This window comes from Colossoma macropomum, unplaced genomic scaffold (genome assembly GCF_904425465.1).
Source record: "Colossoma macropomum unplaced genomic scaffold, Colossoma_macropomum, whole genome shotgun sequence".
NCBI lineage: Eukaryota > Metazoa > Chordata > Actinopteri > Characiformes > Serrasalmidae > Colossoma > Colossoma macropomum.
The window spans coordinates 38,583,154-38,602,838 of NW_023494792.1; the positions used below are offsets into that span (position 1 = coordinate 38,583,154).

The following is a 19,685-nucleotide window of genomic DNA, read 5'->3' on the forward strand; positions in this document are numbered from 1 at the left end:
CATCTTTAACAAACCTTCTGTAGAATGGAGCTGTCTTTCTCTTTCTGCGGTGGTTTGCGCGCTTGTACATGCTGACTCTGTTAGCGAGTAGAAGTGTCAGATATCAGACTCACTGAACTGAGCTCATCATGAAGAAGATGAGAAAGCTGACTTGTCTAATCGGTGTATGTGAAGGAGATGAGAATTAAGTTGACTAATTTTAACTTGCTCGATAAGAACCAGCTAAGTTATTCCATGAGATAGTTATGAATACATTTCCAGATTTTAAATCAACTAATGGTGGACAGGTACATACGTTGTAATGCAAAATAGTCTCCAGTTAAAATTATATGTTCAAATTTACGACTATTTTACCATAGCAATGTTACATCCCTGTTAAAAAAATAGCATAGACCTAAGCTGGTTTATACTGGTCTGGTACTGGTGTACCCGGTCACCCAGCATCCAAAACACAACTTTTTTACAAGTAAACCATTCTGGTCTATGCTGGTTTTCTAGAAGGGATGTAAACTCTGAAAACATATGTAGGTTTGTGTATTTGTACAGTCATTGACCGCTGGTTCCTAGCAGGGCAGGTTAAGTTTCTCTACACACCAAATGACTTCGGTTACCTCTCAGCGATTGAATTACGCTGAAATTTGGATGGAATTATTCTTTAATTAGAACCAAATGGGTTTGCTGCGCATTAAACGTAGTATGAATGCTGTCGGCATAGTATTTGTGGAACCCAAATGAACCGCTGAATCGGTTTTATTCATTGAAATGGACAGTTCGAAAGAATCGGTTCGAAAAAACTGAATCGCATTTCTCGTCTCTACCACTCCGCCTGGCGCTGCCGCCCTCCTGCCTATCAGCGAGAAGGGCGGGGCGTCGGAAGAGGGGGAGAGAGATAGAGAGAGAGAGAGGGAGAGAGAGAGAGAAAGGGAGAGAGAAAAAAAGGGGGAGAGAGAGAGGCGGACAGAGAGAGCCATTCAGCCTTGTGCTCTATGCTCTCCACTGAAGCCGATGTTCAGCGCTCTAAACAGCCTCCGTCGGACTCAGACGAAGCACATGGACGGAACTAGGAGTTCTCCTGCGCCGGTACACAGCCAGGAAGAGCCGTAGCCTGCCGAGCTAACCGCGCTGAGCTGCTGGTGGCAGTGGCAGTGGTGGGGGTTAACGCTGGTGTACCACCGGGCTGAGGGACCGAGCGGTCTGATGCTGCAGAAAATTCGCCATTGTTCGGATGTGCGAGGCGCCGCGCAGCAGCGTTGGGAATCGAGCAAAAGTAGCACAAGACCGCCCTTTCGACGCAGAGCGAAGCTAGGATGACTGCAGCACTGCCCTGCGTCCTTTTCCTCCTCCTCAGCATCCAGGTAGGTTACCGTCTTTTTTCCTCACAGCGTTTTTTCCCTCCCCTCAGATGAAGTGGAGGAGGGGGGAGGAGGAGGAGGAGGCATATACCTCCTCTGTCTAGTTTGCTATCACCAAGCAGGCGTTTCTGAGGAAAATTGCTTGCTAAGTGTCCATTTGAGTCGGCTGCGTCTGTTTGAAAATTTTCCCCGGAGCTAAACTGACCACTTCTCCATCTTCTCCATCTCCAGCCTCCTTTAATGTAGCATTAGAGTTGATCGTATTCGCCTTTCGCCATGCGGTTCCCCATAGGCTGATGTTTCTTGAGGCAAAATTGGGTCATTCCAGCTGAAGCTCTCTGCCCGAGTGTCTGCTTCTGCCACTGCGAAGTATCACACTGACCAGAGACATTTCTGAGCCGTCTGGAAGTGGAGAGGGGTAGAAATGTTGATTTTGAAAGTCTTTTTCTCCTCAGTGTCTCAGCAATACAGCATGATAAAGATGTCCAGATGACTGAACTGAACTGCTTTGGCAGGAGAAGATGGAAAGGCCCAGTGCTCATTTCACAGCATACAGAGCTGAGAAGCAGTGCTCACTTGTAGAATAAATTAAAAGTCCCATCTCTTTTAATCTCAAGTCCAGCTTTAAAATCAGTTTATTGTCCATATTGCTCACATCTTCACTCTCAGTAGTTTCAGTTTCATTCAGATGAGAGTGGGTTAGAAGAAATAGATTGTTTCCCATAATCTCTCACTTTATCTCAATAAACCATATTAAATTCAGTTTGTCATCCTGTAAAAAGTGAAGACACATGTTCCTTGTTGTTGACTACCATCAACTGAAAAGTTAGTTTCAGTGATGTTCAGCTTTGAAACCTCAACATCCCTTTTTTAGGTTAAATCAAAGCTTCAGCGTGGTGAGTTTTATCACCCAAAATAGGATGTTGTGTTGCTTTTGAAGGAAATATTTTAGCAAGTGAGAACATTTCTGCTGTGAAAAGGTGACCAATCACATATAATAAGTACATTCCAGATAGGCACAAAAATAGTGCCTTGTATTTAAGTGATTTTGCTTTGTGTCATGTTTGAAAATAAATGAAAAAAATGACATCATCACACTTATTACCAAAAATAAAAAAATGAAAGGCAGTAACCGTATTGATGCGTAATCAGTGCGCATTGGAATCAAGTCCAACACACTATTTTTTCGGTATGTAGGCCTCAATAACAGTTTAGTGGTGTTGTTTGAAAATATGCTGAATACGTTCAGCCCTGAATTTACTCTCTTTCAAAGCCCTGGTTCAGGAATTTCTCTCAGGATTTGTTTGGTTGCATCTGCATGTGTCAAAGATGTTAAGGGACTGCAGCTGATCTTGAACCATACGGCACAGCCTGCCTACTCATAAACAGATACCTTTCTCTTTGACAAAGATGTCGCATTGAACTGAAATCTGTTTTTTTTCTGTTATGTTAATTTACTAAATCCTGCAGAAGTTGTAAATTGTCACAAATATTACTAGCGCTACTAATAATCTTCTGTACAACAAATTAGCTGCTTTTCAAAATCCCCATAATAGTAATAACTTTGACTTTGCTGAAATGCCCTGACGACTGTCACTATTTTTAGGTGTTAAAACCATGTTTAAGGCCATCTCCCTGGTGGTGACATCATTGTTCACAATCACACCTGAGCCTGGTAACCATGGTGACAAGGCTCAGCAAATGAGTCAGGCATTAATAATCAAGCATGGCCAGGGCTAAGACTGATTTGGGGTCAGTCTTCAAAGATGATTGTTTGTTACTGCTGTATGGATCATAACAGCCACAGCTTCTGTAAATCTGAAATAGTGACCAGTAGCTGTGAGATATCAGTCTCCAGCACCCTGTCACTCAAAGTGTGGCATTTAGAGCAACAAACCAACATAGAAATCAAAGCAGTTCATATTATAAATCCTTTCAATGCAGATAGATCATGATAACTCTTTTGCCAGTTTATAGGTTATAAGCATTACAGATGTTACTTATCCACATATCCAAGAAAGTGTATGGTCATTTCAAAAGTAGTTAATACTGCACTTGGTGCTAATATGTTTAGCTACTAGTTTATAGTGTACAATTTGTAGCATAATTTGTAACCTCAAAAAGGCAGAATATTTAGCCAGATGACTTTGGCCCAGAGCCTGGCCTGTCCAGTAAGAGAAGAAGTAAAGGATGTTCTTATTCAGCGTGTTCTTTAATCAGCTTTACTGAAAAATTCTGTCATGTCAAATCTTCTGAAGTTTATCCAAACGTATGCTAACAGCCCTTGTAATTAATGAGGCCAAGTGTCAACTAGAGGGGAATTAAGACCCCCAGCAGTGGGTTGTGAAGCGGTGAAACTGTGTTCTCTGGAGTGATGGTGCTCCATTCAGTACCTTTGGGATGAGTTGAAGTGGAGTTTGTGATCCAGAACTAAACATCCATCATCAGTGCTTGGCTACACTAATGGTCATGTCCTGAATGCAAAGACATTCTCACAGCAATGTTCCAACAGCTAGTGGAAAGTCTTCCCAGAACAGTAGAAGCTGTTATTGCATCAAAGCTTGAGAAGCACTCAATTATATCCTTGATTTTAGAAGAAACGTTGGATAAGTAGGTGTCTACAAACGTTTGAACATATAGCGTATGTATAGTAAGTTGTTGTCATTTCATACAGGCGTTTTGTGATCATGTTCACATGGTGTTCATTGGTGGACTCAAAGTTGTGGAAAATTTAGGCCTTAATTGACAGGTTTGTACAGGAAATGCAAGACCACCTTGCAGCAAAATTACCAAGAAAAGTGTTTTATCTTATATTACAATTATTTCATACGTGTTCCCAAAGAACAGCTTACTATGGAAGCCCAACAGCATCAGCTTCATCGTGATGTGAAGGCAGTGGAGGCATAGCAGAGTTAGAGCTGCTACATGTGCAGTCATGTGGAATGTTATTGTAGCTAACCCAATAGCCGGCCATTAGAGCAGATATGATCTCATTGCTTTCATGGCAGAAGAATCTGCTCTAATGCACCTGCATTAGACATTTCACATATATCTCCCACTCAACACAGTGATCATTCCAAAAGTCATGGAATTTCTTACAGTCTAGGATACTCGCTGCATGTGCATATTTGCTAAAAGATCATACAAAGGTTTGAGACAGTTGTGAATAACTATCTCAGATAGCTTTTAGATTTATATGGAATGATTCAGAGTGATATGACTTGACCTTATCTGGGATAGAAACATTTCAAGACATACCTGGTAAAATGTGAGGTGGCCCTTGTAAGGGTGAAGCAGCAGTTCACAAACACAAGTTATGTGACTGTTATTTAAACAAAGTGATTATTTTTAAATGTAGTAGTGCTTAAAATAATCCCCAAATTCTCTTTGTAGGGTTTGTGGTTGGAGTGTCAACCGGTGTGAATGTGTGTGTGTGTGTGTGTGTGGTGTGTGTGGTGTGTGTGTGTGTGTTTAAACTCTCAGCTGGCAAAGTTGTGCCCAGAATAAGAATGCATCCTTTTGATTCATTCACTTCTCGCACAGTGACCTCACTGGTCTTAAATTAATATCTACAGAGTACATTTATAACTGATGTACTTGCACCATATCCAGATGTACAATGTAGGTGTTAATTTAACATGGGTAATTTTGCTCAGTCTGATCGGACCACTTCAGGCTGATTCAGAGCCCGTCAGTCCTACTGCCAGCTACAAATACTATTGCAGTTAGAACTGAGATTTTAGAGTGGAATTGGCAGAAATTCAAAATAAGGTGTCCATTCAATGAAGAACTCATCTTGCTTATTTACTTCTGATTTATTTTGGTTTTGATTGAGAAGTTTTTGATTTAGTGATTTCTTCTATATGAGCACTTTCAGGAGTGGAAAAGCTTAGTTGAATGTTTTCCATTTAGACAGTATCTCCTTTGTATAGGGGTTGCTTGTACATTAATTACATTGTGTTGCGTAATAAAGGGACTGGGCCGTCAGTGCCAGTCATTGCTGAAGAAGAGACGTATTTAGTTGTGGTCTGCTGACAGTATGATCTCTGCATTTAGGTAATCTGTACATCAGGACAAAACATGTATTTTACCTCCTGCATTGATTAATCTGATCATTTCCAGCATTCATCTGACAGAGAATCATTGTTCACAGTACATATTTTGACTAGCAGCCTGAATGCAGTTTTATGGGTGCCATTTTTGCTGGATTTGTTGGTCCCTGGAGGTAATGCTGTAAATGTATGTGGGCTAATTCCAGAGATTTATCATTTTTACGATGTATTTAAAAGCTATAATGCATGTCAGAGAACCACTAATGCGTTGATGGAAGGATTGTGGAAGCGTTTGAACGTGCCTGTTTTATGCTGATAGGATAGAATTTAAAGATGTGTTGATGCACATTTGAGAAAAAAAACAACTAAAACATGCAGTACATTACAGTTATGACACTGCATAAAGAGTGCACTGTTTTGGTAGATCTAGATGATTTGGTGTGCAGGAGTTCCTAGAATCTTCCTAGAAATTGAAGACTCAAGTCTAATATTAGAACTCATAGATGCTTTGCTGTCTGTCAGGACAAGATAGGCTAAAAGATGTTCTTAAAGTTTTAACATTAGATTTAAAATTGAAAAGTAGAATTATTGCTTGCAACCCAGGAACAAATCCACTGAACTTAGTTAGGGTAAAAATATAACATAACTATACATGAACATTGACATTTTCATCATACCCAGTATCTTTCTTGGTTCAACATTTGCAAAAATAAACTTGGGGCTGCTACGATTAATCAAAATAAAGAGCTAAGCTGATGCTGTAAATACATAGATTTGAGGGATTCACAGTGATATTGGACTTTATACCGTTATCGGCAAATATTTGCTTAAAATATCGGCATAGCACAGATAATTATAGTTGACTGATATTTCAAACTGATACTTGATGATGTCTTTTTTCAGCAGTGCACTGGCGAAAACCTTGTTATGTTTGGCAAAGATTGGTGGCTAAAGAGAGAAAAAAGAGGAAGTGGGCTTTATAGAGCTTAAAATATTATGTTGCTGGGCCCACAGACTGTCTCCCTGATTAATTCTTGGGAGAGGAAAGCAGAGGGGACGAGCCCCACTCCATGTGTGTTATTGCAGACAGGAGAGATCTCATTTGATCTCCAGCCTCTATTCATCTGATATCGTCTTTGTAATAAGGTTATATAATGAATGGCGCTCCTATTTTAAGCTGATATATGTGGGCTACACAGTGTTTTAAATGTCAGTTGGTACAAAATATTGTGGATTTCCTGCACTCATAAAAATATCACAGCTAGAATTTTTACTGTAAAATTAACTTTGTGAATATAGACTGACTCCAAGGAGAAATTGACTCCTACCTTTGAACTTGGGTTAGATCAACACTTTTGCTAAAAATATAAAAGGCATTTGTCAGACGCAGTTCAAAAATGAAACCCAAGAGATCATGTAATGGAAAGTTTGGGTAAAAGTAAATGATGGTAAATTCTACCAATTTTATAAAATGTGTGCATAATTAATTGGTTAAGATTTACACAAAGTCATTCAAAGTGGTTTGATTTGTGGTTTGACCAGACATTTGAAAACATTAATGCCTCCAAAAGTTCTCTCACAGAAAGTTATTACTTAAAATATTTAATGCTGGGTTGTTTTACAATAGTTTTGAGAAGTTTTGGCCTCAGATGTGTTTTTCAAGACATATTCATGGCGAAGCGGTACGTGCAGGGTAGTCCTCGAGGGAAAACTTTTTTTTTTTTCCAGATTTACCACTGTTTTACCTTTGTCAACATTACACGCCAAAGCTCAGAGGACATGAGTAGGTTCTCTGGTCATTTTGGATTGCAATTAAAATGGCTATACTTACATTGTAGTCATTGTAACCCCTGGTCTGTTTCAGTTGGGCCTGGTCCCTGGTGAGCCCTGTCTGCTCCTTCATCCATTAAGAGTAGACCAGTCAGAAAGATTAGTAAAATAACAATCTGATTAGCACCTCGTAAGCCCCCATTAGACTATAGCACATCATCTCTTAATCTCTTTCTCTTAAGCCTCTGCTCCTCAGCAGCTAAAATGGCACGTCTGCTATAATAATAATAATAATAATAATAATAATAAAAATAGTGATAAGAAACTTTTATTTGTATACCTTCACACATGGAGTTCAGAGTGCTTTACATGGGATTAAAAGACTGCAAAACAACACAAAAAATATCATATCCTCATTATTTAGTTTAATACAAACGTAAAAATAAAAAATAAATTTAAAAATATAAATGTCAAATGTTAGGGTTGGGAATCTCTAGGCACCTCACGATTAGATTCGATTACGATTCAGAGGCTGCAATGCGATTATAAAACGATTATCGATGCATCTTTTTTTCTATACAGGATTTCTATTTTCTCACTGTCTGAGGACTTGGGACTTTCGAAGCAAAGAATTCATTATGGATCATTACAAATATACTCCCAATATCTTTTATTAATAAGTCAAATGGAAGTGATGTGGCAAGTGAACTGGAAGGCTCTCATTCACTGCTCTTGTTTGGAGCACATGAGACACTGGCTGCCACTCACCTGTGATAAAATGCACTGTTACGGTGAAATAAGATCCAGTGGTAATGGATGACCACACAGCACATTATAGCCATCCTACCCGTTTAATTCAGTGATTTTATAACTTCGGTTTTGGTCTCATGGTAGAGAGGGGGGGTCACTGTGTCAGTAAAATATCTTCGAGATGGGTTGTGTGCAACATAGCGCGAAAGCCCTGGTTCTCAATGACTGAGAACCGGCATGCAGACCGCAGGTCACATAATAACGCAGTCTCAACTGCTAGTAGCGAACGAAAAGGCAAAGAGAGAGGTTTAAGACGAACATTTGGAGATGAATTGACTTATTCGCATTTATAAGCACTACAGTTGGTTTCCTGGTTCCTGGTTTCCTCTTTTCAAATTTTCCCGTTCCACCTTAAATGGTGCCGCATTTACATTTGGGAGGCGTCAAATGTAAATGCGGCACCATTTAAGGTGGAATGGAAAAATTCGAACAAGAAGCTGGAGTTCAGCCTCGTGAAACAGTCGAACGTTGAGAGACATTTTACAATAAACTATTCAACTTTTGAGGAAAAGTGTTCTGGAGGAGATGGGAGGAAAGTTAAAGCTTAAAGCAGAGCGAAGTAAATCTGCGTATTCGTTTATATTGTTTAGTCTATACTAGGACATTAACACACACTGAGACATACTGGACATTAAATGTTGTGGCTCCCAAGGTGGTTTGATTTTTGTTGAAAGGACAAAATGGCTCTTCTTATCATTTGTGTTGTGACTCCTGATCTAACCTGGCTTTAATGCAGAGGGAGCCGGTCGGATTTCTCACTCGTCCAGTTGTGTTTTTGTTATGTGTCACCACAGACTGTCCGGGCGCTGCACTTACCCACTTCCAAGTTCTGCCTTTTGCGTTCCATCAACATTACGTTACAAATGAAAATGTAGAAAATAGATTTTTGACATTTGCGAATTAATTCAGAATCGTCCACGTCCGCATCGCGATGCATCTAAGAATCAGCCCCCCCCACCCTCATCAGATATAGTATTCTGATAATATACTTGATTCAAATTAAAATGAGAACAATTAAAAATATAGAGAACATGAAAGCTAATAGATAATGTAATAAAAATGACAAAATAAAACTAAAAGCAGGCATAAACATTTAAAAACCCAAGTTATGAACGTGCATTTTCAGCAAAGCATCTACAAAAATTACAAGATTTCTCAATTCAGTCTCTAAATACAGATTTCAGAGTTAATCATTTTTCTGTGTTTTTATTTCTCTTTTATGTCTCTAATTGTTATGATTCATGTAGTTTACAGCGCTGGATAGACAGTTTGCAAGATGATTTAGGAAAGTGCCATGTCTGACTATACAGATATGTAGCTACAGAAATCAGGAGTACGTACCTTATTGAGCTTTTTGTGATTTGTTCACAAAAACTAACATGCAGTCTCGAACATAAATATGCAGTAGAGCACTTTAAAGTAGTTCCAGAAAAAGCGATCCACTCAAATCTATGTAGGAGTAAATTGTGATCTACAGCTAAGCTGCACTTAAAGCCTGTTCATAGTATTTGATTGCGTCATTATGAAGACCACGTCACCATGTTGGTAGGCAAGCTGCAAATCTGACTGTGCTCTGTTTCCTCACTGGTACTGCAGCCACAACCCTGCAGGTGGACAAAAACCAAGCAGCATAGACCAGGATGACCACAAAAAATATTTAAAGTTATGTAGATGCTTTAGATGCCTTCTCCAGAAAACGCTATGAGAAGATCAGCTAGATCTTGAATTTTTTGAACCTGCACATCTCCAGAGTTCAAAAAATTCAAGTGTGTGCCTTACACTGAGGTGCCTTAAACGTAGAACAGATTTTGAAAGTTAGCAAATATGAAGCTAACACCTGCTTAAGTTACCTCAATACCTCAATAAATGCATTAATTTACCTTAATTAATATATTAATTTACCTTAATTAATGCATTAATTTACCTCGATAAATGCATCCTTATTCAACAAGTACCCAAAACTTTCACTTGGAAATGTTTTTTCTAAAAAGCTAATGTGCAGCACAGCCAAGCTATAATCAGCTGTTGGAGCTATTGTATTTTTTGCATACTATTTAGTGTGCTAATATGCGGTTTGGAGTGGAAAAATAATAATGCAGTGGGGAATCTCAACCGTTTAGATTTTAGCATTAGTTTGTCATCACTACAACCACAAATCAAATAAAATCAAGTCAGTGCATTCAAATACATTAGTTAATGTGCTTTCAGATTTTAAAAAGTGTTTCAAAACGTCTTTTACTGCATTTGCTGAATCGGTTATGACTTTGTTATCTCAGTATAAACAGCCACAGCATGGCTGAATGAACTTGAAGTTGCCTAGGAAGCCTACACCATTAGTGTAGTAGGTTAAGTGTGTGTTGTGGGATGCAGTGTTAGATCAGCCAGCGAGATGCGTTCAACAGCTGCATTTATGGAGGTAAGCCGATGTTGGCTTCATATTTGCCAACTTTTGTACTTCATTCCATGTTTAAGGCACCTCAGTGTAACTGCAGCACCATTTAAGGTGGAACAGACAATTCAAATTAAAAGCTGGCAAATAAGAAGGTAATTTCAGCTTCATCTGTGTGTACGAGTTTGCTATTTACTTTACTTGTCACTTTGGCAGCTTTGGTAGCCACTTTTATTAGTTTTTATAAAATCTTACGTATTGGAATGTTCTGAACTCTGGAGAAAAACAGGCTATGTGGATCCAGTCCACCAATAGCTAAGCTTCTCCTTGTAGCGTTTTCCGGAGACTTGCTCTTCTTAGTAGAGTATTGAGTACAAATACTCAAATCATTATCCACTTACTGTGGCATTGTTTCTGTGCTATGACCTGTTTAAAAAAGCTTGACTGATTTTCTCCCTCAAGTATTTTCATGTTTTGGAAGATAAGTTCTGATAAATACTGTTCTTCTCTTTTCTACCATTTTACATATCGCCGCTGTCCAAAGAAAAGCAGGTATCTGCAAAATAGTAACTTTACATGAGAGGACAAAAACATTCTTTACTTTCAGTGGAAGTTAATGTAAAGATGTTTTATTCCAAGTAATTCTGGAGCATTTTTGTGGTCCCTTCATCATAAAATTTTCACACCATTTTAAAGGACAGCTACCGGGCTCAAATAATGTAAAAAAAGAAAAAACTAAAAAAAAAAATGAGAGAACAGAATAAGAGACTAAGACACAAACAAACAAGAGACTAATAAACAAGCAAAAGATCAGCACCTTTTTGCAAGTAGAAGGTTTTAACGTTTATTAATTTATTTATTTTTATTCTCTGTATCTCTCCTTTTAACATTGCAGAGCACTCCAGTAAAGCTAGGGGCTGAACATGTAGTAATGCAGTTCTCCATGAGCTTAGAGTCAACATAGTCAAATTACAGTGACATGAATAATGACACTGAATGAATTCAGGACTCCAGAGGCATTTTGCTCTGAATTTAAAGTCAGGTCTGTAGATTTGCTCAGCCTGAATGTGCTAGACAGACCTATGTTTGCTCAGCGCATGAAACGTTCATCAAAGAGCGGTCTCATGAGGACACGGCTGTCTCTCCATCACTTTGAACTGCTATGTAATCTTCCCCTGCTCGGAGTTCATTTTAATAAGATGAAATCTAATGTTGAGGCATGGAAAATAAGATGTTTAATAAAATGCATTAGAATGCAGGCTACAAAGGCAAATGTCATGAATAACCAATCAAAGCATGGTCTCAAAGTCCTTGGTAGGCATTTAATTTTTGCACTACACATCCTTCTTTTCATTTAATGACGGTACATCAGAGAGAATGAATACATCTTTACACTAGTCACATCCGTTCATCCTTTCAGGGTTTGATAATGGGTGTCTGGTGGGAAAATACCTGTAGTTCTCTCAAGCTGTGAGATGCATTTGTGTGAATATGCATTAAAGGTGTATTGTAAAATATTGCAAGATTTCACTGCATTCTTGTTTTATGTGGGGACGTACTACAAAAAACTCTGAAATCTTAGCTGTTCAGTTACCATGACAACTTCAGTTGAATTTAGGACAGAAGCCATTACAGAACAACAGCTCTTAAGTTCATAATCTTATTCTTTAACTCCAGATAAGAAAACAGTATTACAGAAACATCCTAACTAACCCCAGAATGTCAACTTCTGTTTTAACTGTCTGTTTCTATTGTTTTATGCAGTGATGGGCAGCATAGTTCACTATAACTGGCATAATTACACTACATTTATGTACATCGAAAACCTTGCTTTGCCTTATGTTTTTTTTTTTCTAACAGCATTTTAAAAATCCCAGACACTGCAGACACGATCTCCACCATCCCCTCTTATTACTTTCGTGTGTTGATAAAAACTCATCAGATAAAATATTTCAGTGGTGGCGGTGAATAACGAGGAGATGCTCTGATAAACAGCACGAAGCGCTGTCACAATATTCTTTACTTCAGGTTTATCGCTGAAGGAATGTATAGCTCTGTAATGTGTTTAGTGCTGTGTTATATGTAGGTATATTCAGTGTTATCTGTGCCGGTACTGTGATTGTATTTAGAACATTCTGTTCTGCCTATTTTTGTTAATCCCTACATGGTCATGTCTGTCACACCTGTCACTTGTCATGTATAGGCCGGGCCTAATCTTGGTGTCAGTACAATAAATATGACATAAAAATTGGTTGGAATATCAGTCAACTCTAAACATCTGTCTGATGCTAATAGTTTGTCTTTAGGCAAGTATCTGCTGATATTGATACGATTCTGATATAAATTAATATTTATTAACAACAGATATTTATAAAGTGTGTAATTGCCCACTTACATATGAGTATTAGGGATGTTAGTGCACAGTGATCAAATTATTAAAAAAATGGGGGGGTTTGCCTTTTCAGATAAATTATTTATTGGTGTCTCTTGATGTGTTTCTTCTTTAGTCAGCATTTTATTCCCTCAAAACTAGCAACACAGTAAGTTGTTGCCCGGTTATCTTAGCAATTCTTATTTTTACATTAATTTTACTCTTTATTTAATTACAAATTAAAATAATCTTCCCAGATGATAAACTCCAATCTTCCAGATTATGAACTTCAAACGTGTCTCACTGGTTAATGCTGGTTATCATACCTGTTTTTCATTTTAAGATCCATAAATCTTACTGTATTTGTAGTGTTCTCTAGAGCAGGCAGTGTGCCAGGTCCAGCAAAAAATCTCCAAACCAAACTTTGTTTAAAATCCACCCATGAGAAGCTGAAAAACTGTTTAGCATTTTCATACTAGCTTAATTTTGTTGGGAAAACCGCAACCCTGGAAGACCTGACAATGGAAACATTAACATAAGGTACATTTTCGGGCACTGCTTATTTTTCTTGCATGAAAATCTATCGAATTGAGAAACCAGTATATGGTATAGAATCGAATGTTTAATTTTATGAATTGTTACACCCTTAATGAGTATATTATTGCTGTTGTAACAAAACACCCACACACATCTTCCAAGCCGCCCATTCTTCTGAGTCGTGGGGGAGCTGGAGCCCATCCCAGCAGTCATTAGGCGAAAGGCAGGAAACACCCTGGACAGGTCCTAACAAAATATTATATCCTTAAAATGACTATAATTGTTTTAACCAGTTGTAAAAAAAAAAGCCCATGTCAAAAGTCAGCATGGACAGCATGTGAAATGCTAATAAAAACAGAAAGCAGTGATGAGGTTTGTGCTTAAGAAGACACATGTTTTCAATAGGAGACTGCAGGCAGATCAGTCTATCCCCCCACTTTCTGATTCCGCAGCCATGCTGTTGTAACGCATGCAGACAGTGGCGTGGTGTTGTCATACTGAAATAAGCATGAATGTCCAAGAAAAAACAGCACCTTAAATGCAGCATATGTTGCTCCAAAATGTAGTAAGTGTTAATGTTGCTTTCACAGATACACCCCCGTACCATGACGGAGGCTGGCTTTTGAACTTTATGCTGATAACAGTCTGGATAGTCCTTTTCTTCTTTGGCCCAGAGAACACAATATCCTTTATTTTCATAAACAATCTGAAAGGTTGACTCGTCAGAACATAGCGCATGTTTTCACTGTGCGTCAGTGTTTCTGGACACTGTGACATCAGATGTGCATAGTACAGTCTTGCGTTTTGGATACAGTGATGGACAGTGTTTATTGACAGCGTTTTTTTGAAGTATGCCCAAACACTTGTGGTGGTATTTATCACAGAAGCCTACTGGTTTTTTAATGCAGTGCTGTTTGAGGGGTCAAAGGTCATGGGCATTCAGTTGTGTTTTTCAGCCTTGTCCTTTATGCACAGAGATTTCTTTGGATACCCTGAATCTTTTGATGTTATAAGGCACTGTATAGGGTGACATCCTTAAAATCCTTACAGTCCCCTTACAGTCCCTGGCTGAGGAACATTATTTTTAAACAGTTTTTTTTTATACCCAAGCATGATTACATCTCCTGTTTAAGACGTTTTCTGAACATTCCACAGTGTTCCTGGTCTTAAATTGTCCCTTTGCCAACCCCTTTTTGGTACGTGTTGCAGGCATTAATTTCAGAGTGAGCTTATATTTATAAATCTTTTTGAAAACATTACATATCCTGATTTTCTACTGTTTTTGTTCAAATACAGGTCAAAGTGGATTTACAACCCGCTGATTTCTGTTTTCATTTACATTTTATCTACTGTCTCAGCTTTTTTGGAATTGGCTTTGTAGCTAGTAATTGTGATTAGAATTGCTTGGGACATTTCAGTACATTGTCATCATGCATATTATAGTAACACCTACGCATGATTGTTGGGCTGCATGCACATCCGTGGTTTGTCACGATGCTCACAGAACAGAGTGTAGAGTGAAAATCACAGTGATTTTTTTGAGGATTGATGCTGTTTGTGCTTAGAAATGCTAAATTGTTATTCAGCAGTAATACTTCTGGAATGTACTTACTGCAGCCTTTGCACAATTGACTAAATTACAGCTTTTTGCTCAATACTGCAAGTTTGATTAATCTGTAATCAGTTACACAGCCCTGTTCTCAATCTGCCTTTCCAACACTGAGAGCAGAATTTGGGTAGTGGCCTCGTATTTCTCTCCTCAGCCTCTCATCGAGGACACAGAATGCTCATTGAGTCTGTCTAGGGTGTCTGGGGACATAATGCCCACTGTGGCATGATGGGAGCTGGCACACGAGGTCTGCGTTTGAGCACAGAGCCCCTAAAGAGAAGTGTTGGGAGGTTGGCAAAGAGTTACACTTTTTTTGCGTCCACATGCCTCATTGGCCTCCATTGGTGGTGCAGCAAATGAAGATTGTTAAATGGGCCAACATAGAGCTCATAGCCAGATGTCTGGTGCAGACAGACATCTGGCATGCTAACTGTGGAGTTGTTGAGTTAGTAGGCCTAAAAAAAGGTACAGTCTAAAAAGTTGATAATAAAATAACTTTTCCAAATAACTATTTCTGATCCTGATTCTAAGAGCCTGAGTCTCAGCTGGAGCTCTTTTGAATCGATTGCTGGGGGCCCCCGCGCCGGCCGCATGTTTTTCGTAAGTTCCCATGAGGTTCAGTACACATGCGTATGGGGAAGTCAAACACTTTGCAACATTTCTACCATCCCTGAGAGGAAACTTTGCTGGCAGCTTCCTTTAATGTACATGAGAGCTGTGAAATGCTTTATTTGTTTCAAGATGCTATACACCCCAAACCTCTGAACTATTAGCGTGCTGCTTAGTTCTCTGTGTTTTTTTAAGGCTTCCTAAAGGCTTCCAAGTTTGTCTTATTTCCAAGAAGAATTTTTTTATGGACTCTTCTGATTAGAGATGTGTGTTTAGAATTGGCCAAGAGCAGAATTTGCATATCGCTGTTGCAATTTAGTGCTGCAAATAATGTGGACCTCTTACTTTCTATACAACAATGATTTTTCTAGTGATTTTTTTGATTTATGATATTTCAATTGGTGACTGATTTTCATTTAAGAATTGAAAATGCCAGTTTGGCTCATTTGAAGAGCACATAATGTTATTTATGTTGTGACTTACAGGAAGTTCTATAAATGTGCTAGTCTGTTTCAGATGTTCATGTAGCTCACACTGTATGAACTTAGGTTTAAAGAAGGCTAAAAAATACAGGCTACTGCCAACTTGGCTGGAAAGAAAACAGAATCAAAAACAACTATAAAATTCATGATTAGTGCACTCCTAGTTCTGTAGATTGTTTTAATTTTTGAAAATCACTCTATTTCCAAACCTTTTTTTTATTGGAGACTCAAAGGAAGCAAGTATAAATACCTAATCGACCATGCTGAATCAGGCTGGTGCCAATCAGATGCCTTCCCTTTGCAGTCGACTGATTTGACCGGACTCAGGAAGGAGGAGGAAGAACTCCTGGAGCCTAAGCAGAGCAATTTATTGGCTGACTCCTCCAGCCCTGCTGGGAGGCTGATTGAAACTTGTAGTGATGAGTGTGCAAAAAAGAGCCATTGTAGTGGCCTTCCATTTAGTTGGGCAGTGGGCGGCCAGCCACTTCCAATGAGGGCTCTTTGTTTTCCTTCCTGGGTGATTGGTGGGGGGCTGGTCATGTCCTCCCTGAGTCCAACTGTCAGCATAGGGCACATTCCTCCATGTTTGCTTTTAATTAAATGCCGTAGGAGCTGCAGCTCAGTGCTGACTGCCACCCCCTCCCCGTTGCAAATAAAACATCATGCATGTATGCCTCAGCCCATCAGCTGAGTTACTGGAGTATTCAGCCGTAATTGCGACGTGAACAGTGTTTCTGCTTAAACACTGGAATGTGGTACTATAATGTAGAGATCTGAAGGTGTCAGTTCATCAAGTTTGATGCAGTTTCTATTTGTTTCTATTAATCCAGTATTCATTGTGTTGCTTTATGTAGTTGAGTCTTAATGGGCCTTTTGGCTCCTCTTTGTTTAGCAAATACATTTTTATAGTAAAGTCAACTGACGTTCTTTCCTCCAAATAATACCTGCTACTCATTTTCCTCTTGGACCACACTTTAAAATATAAAGGTTTCTAAATGGTTCTTGTCTTTGACGTTGGTTATAGGACACTGTAAACTTTAAAAAACTGTTCTCGCTTGCAGAAGAAATTGTTTGAAGAACGAACCGTCGAAAGTGGTGCTTCTGTATGCATTGCTTAAAGAACTGTTTACGATACCCTTGAATGTAGAAAGTGTAGAAGCTATGATTATTATGACACTTGGAAGTCAACGTGTTTAATCCAGAGTCAGTCGGTCTTTAGATTTCAACATTAGCATAAGATAGATAGTTCTGGGAAAGTGTATCTAGAGAAGAATATAACCCTTCTATCATAATTAACATTAGATATAGGCTGAGAGTTGGCTGAGAATATTAGTATACTTTCACTTTTTGGGATTAACCCAAAAATAATCCAAACAAACCGTTAATCGGTCAATTTGAAAACATTCTGCATAATTTGCATATTTTATAAAGTTGTTTTTCTCAACAGTATTTTGAAACTTCACTATATTTGTGCATTGATATTCTTTTTTTTTTTTAGCCTCATCAAACCTTCAGAGGAGATTGTAGACATTTTGTTGGAAACTGCTGGTTTGGAGCATCATGAGGAAAGAACATGTCACTCTTAATTACTGTGTCTCATGGGGGAGTCTCTGTCTTACACTAATGGAGCCGAAGTTGTCAGATTGTTCAGATGAGCTGAAGTTGTCTGCTGGGCCCTGCAGGGAAGGTTTTGACACGGGCAGATTTCTGTTGTACTCTGTCCAGTCTTCTCCTTTGGCTCTATGCTCAGGAAAGAAGAATACATTTATGTTTGCATGATAATATTGGCAGCTGTCTGAGTGCACTGCTCTAGTTCTTTGGGTGAGTGACCCTGCATTCATTCCACAAACTAGGGTCACTCTCTTCCTTCTTTCAAGCTCAGACACACCACTGTGGGCCTTGTGTGGGTCTGAATAGACATTAGTGCTCTCTGTTTGAACTATATTGGTCTTGGTCTAGGAGATTAAACAATGCCTCCCTTCAACTTAAGCAGAAAAGGTTTACCTCATAGTCATGTGCTCAGAGCAGCATTTGAATAATACAGGATAGCATTTGTTTGAAGGGAGTTTTTGAGTTTTGGTCATGTTTTTAACCATCAGTTAGGGCCTGAACCTGTGACATGCAAAATGATAGGGGTTGATTACCAAAAAAAAACCAGACAAATTTAGTGTTTAGATTGTCATTTATTACCTTAATAGTTTTGGTTAAAGTGTGCTTTAGTGACTGATAAGATCGGTTGTTAATTATCACACTTCTTAAATTTCTTTTTTCTTCAAATTCTAGTTCACTATTTGCTGCTGTAATATGTTTAAATCAAGGGTTCTCCGGTATTCATGCCAGTTCTGGTAACCATAGGCAGTATATATCTGGCAGTATTATTAGCCAACTAATGTGTAGGTCAGGCTTTTGGGATCAGTAAAAGTCAAGCTCAATGTTTGAGTTTTCTGTGGCTCATAATACTTACATATTAATTTGGACTTCCATTGTAAAAATCATGTTATGAAGTTAATTGAACCAGTAAAAAAATAGAAGTTAAGATAATTCAAATGTATTGTAAATTAAATAAACTAAAATCCCAAGATTTTCTGCTCTTTGGCCAGATTATTCCATTATGGGCAGTAATTGGCTCTTGGTTTGATACAGTTTTCATAAAAATCATCTTTGCTTGGCACCTCTTACTGACAGAAACATCTGTTGACTTGAAACTTCTGTGTGATCACAGAAATGTATACATACATACATAATACACAGTCAGTACACAAACAAAGAATGTGTCAAGGATAAAATGCAACTATTTATGCAGTTATGTAAATAAAGACAGTTAAGATGAATCAAGTCAGACAGTTTGTTTAAATCCCGCATCTGAGTAAATTCATACTTACAGTTATTGTTTACAAACAAAGTTAAATATTCAATATGTTTTTAGTGGGAAAACGATTATGTGTGAAATGCCATCTGATACATATTTGCCCTAGATATGCATTCATATAGCCTAATGCTGTGTATTTTGGATTACTGTAAGCATGCTCATTTTGAGCACACAGTTAGAGGTTTGTTCATAGGATTACAGGGGCTCATGTTGTTTACTTAAAAGGCATAATTGAGCTTCTGGTTCGTTTTTCAACGTGTTTTCTTGTTAGAGCTAACAGGCACCCACTAAGTCAAACAAAAGAGTGTTTTTAAATGCAAGATAGCGTAGTGTTTATTATTAAGGACTTTTATACCACAAAACAGTCATGTGTGCCTAAATATTACATCCTGTTACGTGTGGAGTGAGTGTGGTATTTAAATGGGAATATGTAGTTCTTGACTGTTTGTTACCTTTTTAATACACACACATCCCGAAATGTAGTTATGGATTTAAGTACAGGGAACACATAACCTATTTGCCTTATAACTCTGAGTTTATATTATAATGATTCTAAAATTGTTAACATCATTATTATAATACAGATTAAGAAAGCAGTGTAAACCAATTTTAAAGTACATAGGGGTGGGCAATGTGAACACAGGTTTATCGCTATCAATTTGGGCCATGCCATAATTTTAAAACTCTGTCAAACACCCCTATGACAATGCTACCTTCTGGTAGCGTCCCCATAGGATTCTAGAAGTAGTTAGCAGCATGCAGAACAAATGTAACATTTTTTGGCTGTTCTAGATTAAACACTACAAATGTTTTATTTGAATCTTGTAACACATTT

The 19,685-nt window shown here is 38.3% G+C and overlaps 1 protein-coding gene across 1 annotated transcript in view; it reads left to right on the forward strand.

Annotated features, from left to right (window-relative positions):
• The first annotated feature begins 916 nt into the window (after positions 1–916).
• Positions 917–19,685, forward strand: part of ptpro (protein tyrosine phosphatase receptor type O) — an 80,138-nt gene continuing 61,369 nt past the window's right edge. Inside the window, exon 1 of the mRNA XM_036577110.1 lies at positions 917–1,355. Coding sequence (XP_036433003.1) covers positions 1,308–1,355 — 48 coding nt within the window. The 5' untranslated portion in view covers positions 917–1,307. The remainder of the gene's footprint in view (positions 1,356–19,685) is intronic.